The sequence below is a fragment of the Brassica oleracea genome, chromosome C5 (genome assembly GCF_000695525.1).
Source record: "Brassica oleracea var. oleracea cultivar TO1000 chromosome C5, BOL, whole genome shotgun sequence".
In the NCBI taxonomy this organism is placed as follows: Eukaryota; Viridiplantae; Streptophyta; class Magnoliopsida; order Brassicales; family Brassicaceae; genus Brassica; species Brassica oleracea.
Window position 1 is genome coordinate 19,033,843 of NC_027752.1, and position 11,933 is coordinate 19,045,775.

General features: G+C 39.1%; 3 protein-coding genes across 4 annotated transcripts; 1 reads left to right on the top strand and 2 right to left on the bottom strand.

The window, feature by feature from the left end:
- Positions 1-269: 269 nt before the first annotated feature.
- Positions 270-776, bottom strand: LOC106344707. Its single transcript, XM_013784026.1, has one exon. The coding sequence runs from the start codon at positions 774-776 to the stop codon at positions 270-272; it is 507 nt and encodes a 168-aa protein (XP_013639480.1).
- A 2,287-nt stretch (positions 777-3,063) lies between these two features.
- LOC106293706 (probable WRKY transcription factor 71) lies at positions 3,064-4,390 on the top strand. 2 transcript variants are annotated; one of them, XM_013729366.1, is made up of 3 exons: positions 3,064-3,441; positions 3,632-3,787; positions 3,894-4,390. In XM_013729366.1, exons 1-3 carry the CDS (start codon positions 3,131-3,133, stop codon positions 4,255-4,257), a joined length of 831 nt encoding a protein of 276 aa, XP_013584820.1. In that variant the 5' UTR covers positions 3,064-3,130; the 3' UTR covers positions 4,258-4,390. The 2 variants fall into 2 exon arrangements, with proteins under 2 accessions (XP_013584820.1, XP_013584821.1); XM_013729367.1 differs by having other exon boundaries at positions 3,641-3,787.
- Positions 4,391-4,826: 436 nt separating this feature from the next.
- LOC106295514 (glycine--tRNA ligase 1, mitochondrial) lies at positions 4,827-8,120 on the bottom strand. Its single transcript, XM_013731436.1, has 10 exons — positions 7,947-8,120; positions 7,491-7,869; positions 6,928-7,310; positions 6,738-6,855; positions 6,461-6,655; positions 6,151-6,375; positions 5,999-6,058; positions 5,838-5,918; positions 5,334-5,739; positions 4,827-5,246 (listed from the first exon to the last, which is right to left on the bottom strand). Exons 2-10 carry the CDS (start codon positions 7,860-7,862, stop codon positions 5,014-5,016), a joined length of 2,073 nt encoding a protein of 690 aa, XP_013586890.1. The 5' UTR covers positions 7,863-7,869; positions 7,947-8,120; the 3' UTR covers positions 4,827-5,013.
- Between the last annotated feature and the right edge of the window lie 3,813 nt (positions 8,121-11,933).

An 11,933-nucleotide genomic window follows, 5' to 3' on the forward strand; every position in this document is an offset into this window, starting at 1 on the left:
GGAATCTGTCGGCCCCTTTCTATGTTCCTCTGCTCATGAGCGCGCAAGTCTCGCAGCAATGGCTGGCGACTGGGCTGGTCTTGTGGGAGTTGTACCCGAGCAAAGACCCCAGCTCTCTCCGTTTGAGATGGCATGAATGCCTCCGCCTTAGGGCAATAGCTTTTTTCATGAGTCATTAACCCACAAGTGGTGCAATGTTTAAATAACCTATCCTACTTGATTTCAATGGTTACTTCATCACCTTCCGGAGATTCAATCTTCCTTGAATTTCAGAGGTCGTCTTGAGTCGACATCAATAAGCATTCTACCTGCTGAGAGCTCAATAGTATCCTCATTAACATACCAAGCCGTCCACCAATACTCTTCATGTTTGTAACCGTCCACAAGTGTAGAGGGATCCCAACCACCTCAACCCAAAAGGGAATTATCCAGGGATAGTCATCGTGGACAATGGGTTCCCATCGAACCAAGACAAACATGCAGTAATTAAAGTGGAATGGACCCTTTTCCAGTACAGATTTTAGATCCTCCTCTGATGTAAAGTTTATTAAAAACTTCCCATTCCCCAAGTCATTAGCAGTAACTCGTTCTTGCACTCCCCACTGTGTTGGCACTGTCTGTAGGAGCTTCTCCACGTTTTGTTTCTTCGGATTGAGGACTTTACCAATCAGAGATAGATGATACTCCTTTGTGACGTGAGAATCATCTTGATCCGTAAGCTTAATCGGTGCATCATCATCCTCATACAAGATTCCTTTTCCTTTAATGTCCGCCATATGAGCAGACTTAGGCCTATAGTAGGACCCCATACGATGGTACTAGGGCGTGTGAGGGGGCGCAAAGAAATCAAACCGAAACAACTACAAAGGTACTCAATCGGTAGAGATCTAATATGTATCTTGTTTTCCAAACAGTATAAAAAACCAGATCTAGGCGATGCAGAAGCTAAGCGGGGTTCAATACGTGGACGTATGGAACAAGGGAGTCGCAATTTCAAATACAATTTTAAGAAATCTTCTTTAACGTTTTGTATATATTTTTGTATTTTTTATATGATATGATAAGATTATTTTTAAATCTGTGAGTACAATGTAGACGCTTATCTTATCGAGGTAAATATAAAGCTAAAGAAAGTGAAGCCTTTTTAAAGAAGAAGTGAGGCTATTGCGTAGAAGGATCAAGGATGTTGACTGTTCACAAATCAAGTGGTTTCCGTTGACTTTGAATCAACACGCATCAATAATGCAGCTAAAAAGTAACGAGTATATCTTTTTTTCTGTCACAAACGAATATATCTATATAAACCTCTTTTAATCAAAAAAAAATTGATACAAGAAAACCTCCATCAATCATCTTTTTTTTTTTGATCAATCCTCCAACAATTATCCTTAAAAACACAAAATTTATACAAAAAGTTCAGGAGAGAGGTAAGACGGAGACTATTAATTAATTATTCACTTGATGGTCATGTGTATATGAAATGTATATAATTCGGTATCGCCCACCAAGAAAGTTCTCGTTTGACGAGTGCAAAGATAATGGAAGTAGATGCATAATGTTTGCATTGCTTTATATGTTTGACCTCCATTTTATCTTTATTTTCAATTTTCCTCTGCAGGACTTACGTACGTAGATGAATAAACTCTTAAGGACACTGACTGTCTAGTTTGGTTAGACAGATAGAGAATTGATGTTGTCTTGACTCTTCAACTATGTATTTGATACATAACACTATACGGTGATGATCATTACTAGTATGACATATCTGCGAAGATGTACGTATGTTTTTCAAACGGGGATTTTTTATATCTTATTTCTACTTTGGAAGCCAATGACATTCGCACCAACCGCCATACCTGTTATGTAATATAAATATTATTAATCGTCTGAACAAAAATGTATGTTTACACGAAAAGTAAATTATAAGTTAGCTAAATCATTATTTTGTTACTTTTGATCCTTACATGTACGATGCGTGCGATAATTGTACCTAAACTTCTATGTTAATCAAAAAATAGTAAATCAAAATGCTATCCATTATATAAAAAAATTATAAGTGAATTCATTAAGTTCAAAACTGGAAGAAAAATGTGCAAAGCATAGTGTGGTAGATAGAACTAGAGATATAAACCACTTTTGTTTCAGTAGCTTTCTAGCTAATTAATTTGAAGTTGAAATTGTCAAACCTTTCTTTTTCACACATTCATATATTTTAAACTCGTTAAAGTCTTTAAAAATTATGACCATTTTAAACTTTTAAACTTTTCCCTCTTGTGTTCTTTCAATCTTGTTTGATTTCCCATTGTAGAGAAACTATATTTCCAAATTACATACCATTTTTAATATTTCGGTTGGCAAATTTTCTTCTTTTTTTCGGGAAAAAACGATTGTTGCAGGGTAGTAAATCAGACACACCTTCGTAATTCGGTTAACATATGTTTAGAAATGTGGACGGTTATTAGTTGGTAAAATCATTTTAAACACACTCCAAAAAATACTTAAACCTATTAGCACTTTCCAGAAAAAACATTTACAACTAGAAGATGATAATGCCTATAAAGTTTTGCTTAAACATTTGTTGATACAGAATAATGCGCTTTCGGGTGAACTAAGGCCAAGGTGTCTTGAGGCGTGGAAGGTGCCGTTTACAGAATGCAAGGTAGCTTGACTGCTAAATATGCGAAATGACAAAATGGTCGACTGGTATGTGTCCATGAAACTAGATTTTAACTAGGAATTTTGAATCGAAAATTTAAAGGTTGTCGCCTTTAAAAGGGTTTAAGATACATAATTAATTAGATTTCATGTGGTATTATACCACGTAACCCCAATTGCACATGTTACAGTGTAATTTTGTATATAAAAAAATAGAAACGTTAGCTTAGCTTAGGCTAGACATTATATTCCATACTCTATATTACATTGATTTTGTATGGAAGCTCAATAATTTACAGGCCCATCTTAACTGAATATTCAAAACTAAAGACCACATATCCAATCAAATAAAGTAAGGTTGAATGGACTTGTACGCATAAGACTTGATCGCCCAAAGTCCACATAGAACCTAACAACTAAGCTTAAAAGAACCAATTATCTTCCTCTTCCTCTTCCTTCTCCTCGTCTTCAACTAATGGCTGATCACAAGAACACTTCTTTCGAGGAAAAATCTTTCACAAGCTTAACCAATTGCTTAAAAAGTTCATTAGTAATGGATTATAACTCACTAGAAAAAGTCTTCAATAATAGTTCCCCTTTCCAACCGATTTCACCGTCCAGTATGGGACAAATAGCGAATTACCCTTACTTAAACCTCAATCCGTATTCTCCAATAGTCTCTTCTTCCTCCAATGAAGCCGACCCTAAAGAAAGCCTCGGAGATAAGATCTCAATGGAGGATCATGACGGAGACCAACGTGGTGTTGGTGAAAGCTCCAAGCAGTTGTAAGTTTTTTTTCTTCTTTCATTATTTCTCCTATCAAATGTGAACTAAGGGTGGATTATGAGTCCAAAAAACAATCCGTCAGACACGCTAATCGTCTTTCTAGTAAATTTTTTGTTTGATAAAAAATATTAGTTGTTTAACCTTTGAAACCCTAGAGACTAATATGCTTTGTGGATGATGATTGATGAGTATGGTTAGGACAAAACAAGGTAAAGGAAAAGGAGAGAAGAAGGAAAGAGAAGCTAGGGTTGCTTTTATGACCAAAAGCGACATTGATCATCTTGAAGATGGTTATAGATGGAGAAAATACGGACAAAAAGCCGTCAAGGACAGCCCTTATCCAAGGTTCACTTCCTCACTACATCCCAATTTAAATATTTTACATGTTCATTTATATATATAGAAGTATATATACATAATATGAATGCAAGAGTTATGTATGCGTTTTCAGGAGTTACTATAGGTGCACAACGCAAAAATGTAACGTGAAGAAACGCTTAGAGAGATCGTCTCAAGATCCCTCGATCGTAATCACAACCTACGAAGGCAAACACAACCATCCGATCCCGTCGGGTTTGAGAGGTCCTGTCATCGCGGAACATCTATTAGGTAACCGTGAAAATGGTCTGCTCCATAGCTTCCCACGTCACCATCGAGAGTTTCTTATGATGAATCATTCTCCGGTCAATTATCAGTCGGTGGGATCTGTACCGTACGAACATAGTCGTCCTAACTCTAGTAATCTACGTGAAGTTGTTGACTATGGTCTTCTTCAAGACATTGTTCCTTCAATGCTTTTGAAGCACGAATCTTGAAAGAGAGAGAGAGAGAGAGATATCGAAATACTTATTTAGGTCATATATATGGGTATATGATGCATTTATGAATACATTTATATAAGTAGATATATTTACTATACATGTATGTGTATATATTTCACAGACAAGACAACCTACTAATTATTTGGACTTTTAGTTCATAAAATAGTTATGCTTCGTGAAGGTGACTGTTTTAAAATTCTTGATTAATTTGTCTTTAGATCAAGTCTGCCATTTTTGGTTGTTCACTTAGAAAAGCAAACGTTGTTGACTTATTGTTTAAGGAAAAACGTTGAAAAGTTCGTCTCCTGATTTTGCTAAAACGTACCGACAATATAATATGATCCGACCAATCTTAAACGATGGTCCACTTACTGACAGAGTGAAAACCCACTGGGTCCTCTCTCACCTTCTCCATTGAGATTGACACCACGTTCTTCCTTGATGATCATGTTTTTCCCGAGGGTACACACTTTGAATTCAACCTCCCCCTTTGTATTGACAATCAACTTCCACTATGTGTTCTCTGCTTCAATACAATGATGTATACTAGTTGAGGTTTTAAATATAATGGGAAACTTTGGGCACAGACTATCACATCTCTTTGATATGATGTAACTTATGTTTCTACAAATCTGGTATCGAAATATATTCCGAGGCAGTATAAAAAACATCACAATGGGCAAGATCCAACAAACGATTTTCACAACAAAAAAAAAAAAACTAAGAAACATTTGGTAGGAGGAGTTTAAGCTACTCGTCTGCAGCAGCAGAAGAGTGGTGAGGGAACCTAGCCCAGACGTCTTGCCATGTCATCTTCCCCTCCGCGACTGAGCTCACCAAAGAGGCTGCCTCCTCCAAGCTAACTCTGACTTGGTCTTTGCTGTCTCTTTCTCTGATCGTCACTGATGTATCCGAGTCCACCGTTATTGCAAATGGCACTCCCAGCTCATCGGTTCTCGCATATCTTTTCCCTATCGATGTACCTATTCACATCCACCGCACACAAATCTTCAGTTGGTTTCGAGATTCTATACAACCTCCAATCTTTTCCAGAACTGATTTTTACTTACCAGTGATGTCGATCTTATGGGAGATGCCAACAGAAGTGAGTTCCTTAGAGATCACTTTGGTTGCTTCCTCGAACTGTTGGTTCTGAACAAGCGGGAAAACCGTGCACTTGATGGGAGCCACAAGAGGAGGGAAACGGAAAACGTTCAACTGCTCGTCCCCTGCCTTGCTTGGCCTTGTGCTGAAGCAATGCTCGTACAGACAATATATGATCCGACCAATCCCGAAAGATGGTTCAATCACTGAAGGTGTGAACACCCGCTGGTGCTCTTTCTTCTTCTCCTTTGAGATTGACACCATGTTCTTCTTGATGATCACGTTTTTCCCGAGGGTACACACGTAGAACTCCACTTCCCCTTTTGATTCCAGGCTTGCTTTCATCTCCATAGCTTCTTTCTCATTCATGGCCTACAACACATTTCACGAAACATGTTTCTTTAATAAAAACCAGTACCATGAGGCAAATAAGCTTTTTCAGAAAAAATGATGAAGTACTTTTATACTACCTCCAAAGATTCAACTACATTCTTTTGATTTCCTTTGAATGCAAGACCCAGCTCTTTCTTCACAGGATTAATCACAAGTTTCTGAAAGAAAACAGAAACATATTAACAGCCAAGTTATAGAAACAGAGAGGTGGGAAATGCTGACTCGAATAAATATATACCTCTACTTCTTTAGGTTCTGCATACTTCTCTTCAGCCACAAGAGCAACGCCACTTTTTTCCTGACATACAGCAATGTGTCAACATAACAATCTACCTTAGTAAGTTTAAATAGCTGACAAACGAGATAATCCTAAAGGAAGTTAAGAGGTACCGAGTGAGCACGTAGGTCGTAGGCAGACCTATCTGCAATCCCAACACATTCGATCCACCCATAAGAGCTCTCAATTTCAGCATCCCAGCAGTCTGCTGCATAGTGGGCCATTTCATTTGCTAGATGTTGGCGGAAACGCAGACGTTCCTTGTCTATGCCAAGACGGGTAAGGAACAGATAAACTCTCCCAATGAAATAACCTAAAGTTTCGTTGTTCACAGTTCCCTATTCAAATACAGTTTCAGACATCAATGAGGAATTCTTAAAACAGGGATCTGTGTGAGCGCATTATAGAATTACAAATACTAACCTTAGCAACAGCTTCGCCAATGCAAAGCTTCTTCGCAGATTGGCCGGACATCTGTTCTTCTCTTGGAAACATGAGGAACTCCAACTTTGATACATCAGGGAATTTAGGATGGGACTTATTCTCAGGATCAACAAAGTGCTCAATTTCTGCCAGAGTGAATTCACGAACTCTAAGAAGACCTTGACGAGGAGATATCTGCGAGTAAAATATGCTACTTATTGAAACCGATATACATCATGGAGAAACAGAGTCAAGCAAAGAAGTAAGCAAATGACACCTCGTTTCTGAAGGCTTGACCAATTTGAGCAGCAGCAAAGGGAAGTTTCCTCCCATTGTAATAATACAAGTCCTTAAAGTTAACAAATATGCCTTGTGCCGTTTCAGGACGCATGTAACTGGTTAGACACAACAACACCACTCAGTAAAGAAGGAAGTTCATGAACAATCATAAAATGAGGAACACTCACCCAGGAATCAAACCAGATGGGCCGATGGATGTCTGAAACATCAAGTTAAACGGGTAAGGATCAGAGAGCGGGTTCTTGGTGTCGGGAGCAGTGATCCCATACTCCTTAAGCTTGGCACCAAGCTCTTCAGGGGAATAATCTTCCATGACAGCAAGAACATCCTTAAATTCAGCAGCTTTCTCAGCAGAGATGGTGAGATCTTTCTCCAGCTTATCGGTGCAATAGTCTTTAAGCAAATGATCCGCACGGTAACAAGTTCCAGTTTTCTCATCCTTGACCATGAGATCAGTGAACTTATCCACATGACCAGACGCCTTGAGTACGACCTCTGGTGTCACGCATGGACAATCTACTTCAAGCATGTTCTCCTCCAGAATGAAATGCTACAAACAAAACAAGATCATCATCCATATATAAGAATAAAGCTAACAGTTAGATTTGAAAATTCAATCGGTTTTGGTCGGTACGCATTAACCGATCGGTTATATTTGAACATTAAATTGGTTTTGGTTCGGTATTCCTAAACCGACCGGTTTGATAAATGTGGATTTGAGAGTCTTTACCTGACGCCAGAAGCTGAGGACATTGGATTTGACGGCGCAGCCAGGAGGGCCGTAATCGAAAAGGCCAGCTACGCCACGGTAGATCTTGAAGGAAGGAATGTAGAACAAGCGACGCTCGAGCGTGTTGACGACGGCTTGTCGGAAAGCCTCGCGGTTGAGGGAGCCGTTTCCGGAGCTGGTGATGGTGGATTGGAGCTGCTTCTCGACGGCGGATTTCTCGAGCTTGAGTTTGTTGAGGAGGTCGATTGCGGCGTCGATCTCGGGCTTCCCTGCGCGGGAGGCCTTGAGAGCGCGTACGGCGTTACCTTGGGATTCGACGGAGGACGATTTCTCCGAGAGAGATTGACGGAGAGATTGTTCGGCGGCGTCCATTGGGAATCTGGATAGAGGTGAAGCGTGAGACAAAAGCAGAGAGAGAGAGAGAGTATAGCTAGTGTTTATGAAAGATGAGATAACCTTTGGACTTAGCAAGCTGGTTTGTTTGTTTGGGATCCACTCAATTTTTTTGGGGCTTCTTCACAATTGATTTAAAATCGATTACCATTATTCGGGTATTTATACGAAGGGAGATTTTGTGTTGCCTAATAAGCTGGAATTGCATTCTCTGATTGAATTTGTAAACCACGTTAAGTTGATGTATTCATATTTTGGCCTATTCAATTTTGTATAAGAGTGTTAGTAAGAAAGTACAGCTAGGTAAAGTAGCGAAGATTTATTGGAAGATCATTGTGTTTTGTAGTATTAGTTGTCATGGTTGATGTTTTAATTTTTATATATTTTACATTTCTACGTATGAAGTGTTTTTGGGGTTGCTGCTTTTTTGGATGATAGAGTGCTAAGTAGGAAAATAATTAGATGAAGACAAATAATTTAGCAGATTTTAAATAAAAAGAGAGAAATTCCAAAGCAAAGAAGATAACAAAAGTGTTATTGGAAATTAGAACCCACAAACTATTGTAAGACGTGCAAGCACCATAGATTATTTTCTCTGCAAACCGGACAACTTATTTGGTACGAAGCCACCGATCAATGCAATTAAAATAAAAATTACGGCCGCAACTAAGGAAGAAAATATGGTGCTTGATTATACTTGATCTGAGTTTCTCCCTGTACTTGTGAATATTTATCAACTATTCTATGTTGCAGGTGGTTATATTTTTATTTCATTTTGGGCTCCACAAATTGTTTGAAACTTATAGATAGCATGAGGGGAATAATCAATGTCCTAAAAGAAACTTTGAGTCATTAGTACATCCAAGCATTTGGCAGGTGGGAGGAACTTATGGGAGGAACTTTCAGTCAAATGTGAACATTGTAGGACTTTTGGTTGTGCTTAGTTAATTAATTGTAACGTACAGAACTTAGAATGGGCTGAACTGTGAAGCTGGTGGAAAGAATTTAAAAACTTAACAAATGCTTTTAAAAAACACGGGACAAAGAGAAATTTAAAATTAATTTAGCAAAAGGTGAACAAATTGTATAAGTCAACCATGGGAGTGTACAATACAAATATTTAATTCCTGGTAACATCAAATGCAGAGCTCATACAGACCCTGAGACCCCCTCTCTGAGTAAGTGGTGGAATGCGTTCAAGGGGTGTATGCTAGATCCCTGGATCAGACTGCAAACCATTTAGAAACAATGAAGCGTTAGCAAACAAAAATAATTTTGAAAACAGTTACAGAAAAGACAAATACAATGGAGAAGCAACTCCTCCTCATCTACCAGAACTATATCAATCTCCATAAGTTCTATTACTTTCTTCACATCCTGAGCTTCCCAGAAATAGAGAAGCCGTCTGACAGTCGTCGTCCTAGACCGACAAGCCTTCAACTGAGAGAGAGGAAGTTGAGAATTGGTCATTATGGTACCTGCTTTTAGAGATAGTTTGTAAGAAAAGATTGATTGCGAGATGACCAAATCTTCGGGGTCCTCACATGCAATGCCGACTATATTTGTATTAGGCTTATGCAGACTGTCAAATTTCTCAATGTTGGCCCACAGATGGATTGATATGGTTTCAAGAAGACCTTTTGAAATAGAGATCAAACAACAAACCTTTGTGATTGAAAATAATAAGAGAAGAATGAGGTCTGGAGACAAGTGGTAGAGACTCTGATGCCGCTAAGAATCAAGTGAGGGCGAGTTGTTAATGGAAGCAACTGCATTTTAGACATGTTCCAATTTTAATGGTCTCAACAACACCTCTCGGCCAATGATCTATCTATTAGGACAAAGAAAGATACCTGATATTGTAGCCACGGTTCTGTTATTTACAGATTAATAGCCATCTTCTTTTGCTAAAAGTTGTGCATACATGTCGCCATAGGCTATAAAATTTTCATCATCATAAGATTACGTTCTTATGTAAAACAACCAAAACATACTGACAAGCGTCTTCTTATGACACCTGTTAATATTGATGATAAATTGCAAAGTGAGTAGAGTTGGAGAGCAGTAGCAATACATAATTAACTAAATTTCATGGGTTTTGATCTTGTGCATCCATAAGTCTAAAAAAAAATATCAAATCTAAAAATTTCTTCTCGAAGAAGTTTGTTTTACCCTAAAGAGAGATCAACTCCATCCAATCAAACGGATTCGCCACAAACTCGATATACTCATCAGGTCATGGTTCATCCCCACCAGCGCGCACAGGAGCGCGTAGCACACAAACTCCCTCTCGATCTCGACGGCGTCCCAGACGATCGACTTCACGCGCTCCTCCTTGAGATTCGTCCTCAGGAGGGTGTAGATCAGGCAGGCGAAACCAGACGATCGACTTCACGCAGTGCAAATCCGTCGTCTCGAGAGATCAACTCGTTGGAGAAGGTCAAACCAGGCATGAGCCCTCGTTTCTTGAGCCAGAAGATCGAGCAGAAGCTACCAGAGAAGAAGATCCCTTCGGAGCAGGCGAAGGCGACGCTCCTCTCCGCGAAGGTCTGAGATCCGTCGATCCACGTCATCGCCCACTGAGCTTTCTTTTGCGAAGCAAGGAACACCTATTTATAGGATCCAATCCATGAAGAATCTGAAGAGATCGAAGGATCTAGTGAAATGAGAAGTCGTGGGGGAAGAATTAACAGAGATTAAATGCTTAGTTTATGGCTAGAGCAAAAATCGTATTGCTTCCATTACTCTGGTTCGACTATGAAGATTATAGAAAACCCAACGAAACCAAAACGCGTGACTTAAACAAACCAATCAGCGCGACGACACGTGGCGAAGAAAGCCCCTATCTCCCTGATGACGTGGACGCATGAGGAGAGACTCAAGCCAACTTTATTGTATAAGATAGTTGAGTTTTTGCTCACTCCTCGGTGCGCCACGTCAGCGTTTCGAAGACCCCACTTTTAAAAAGTGTGAAAAAATGTCAAGTCCTTGGCTCGAACCCGGGTTATTGAGATATAAACACCAACATATATACCAATAAACTAACTAATACTTTGTACATTGATGGCTGAACCTAATATATATTTATGAAGGTCGGAAGCCCTTGCTTCTTCGGCTTCCTCTGAGAGTCGGGCCTACAAGTGTATTATGGGTTTCATTTTTCAATGAGATTCATCACGTTATATTAAAAAAAAAACTCAAGTTTGCAACAATTATGGTTTTCCTATATTGTAAATTGTTGTCGTTTAACATGAGTTGGGGTTCTTTTCATTATTGTTTCAAACAAGTCTGAGTTACAGAGTTGCGCTGTGTGTGTTCGTAATCTATTTTTTTCACCGGTGAACTCTTCATGTCCCCATCTTAAATCGCTTCATCATAAATGTTCCTGATTTGTAGCCCCTCTGTAAACCCTATATATATGATTCTCATCTTTGATGAACCCAATCTGCATCTCCACAAAATTCATTGATTCTTCTTAACTTTAACCATCTTCTAGAAAATGTTTCTCTCTGCCTCTCCAGTTTCTCAAACCGGCGTCCCGGCGTCCGTCACTCAACCTTTGAGTCTCTCCGTCTTGGTCGTAGTAGTCAGAGCATAGCCTCTGGCTTCCTCCGCTTCTGGGATTCCTTGAACTTCAAGAAAGACAAGGAGTTTGTGGGAATCACGGTTCTCTTCCTTGATGAAAAGGTAAATTAATCTTCGATCTATCACACTTATTTAACATAATTATTTTAATCGATTTCCTAATTCTTTGTTGAATAATATTATTTGTAGATTCTGTGATTCATGGGTTTACTCCCGTCGGACGTGCTAATCATTACATGCCATATTTGAAAGAAGGTTCCATTGTGAAAGTCGATCATTTTGAGGTTGCTAGGTGTTCAAGCATGTACATGATAACTGATCATCCATTCCTCATTCGTTTCATCTCACTAACCATTATTGATGAAGTTATCACGGGTGCTCCTGAGATAAATCTCCAGTCAAAATTAGAATGTTCGACAATCGCCAAGTGATTGCGAACACAAACCTAGAAACTGGTAAACATAA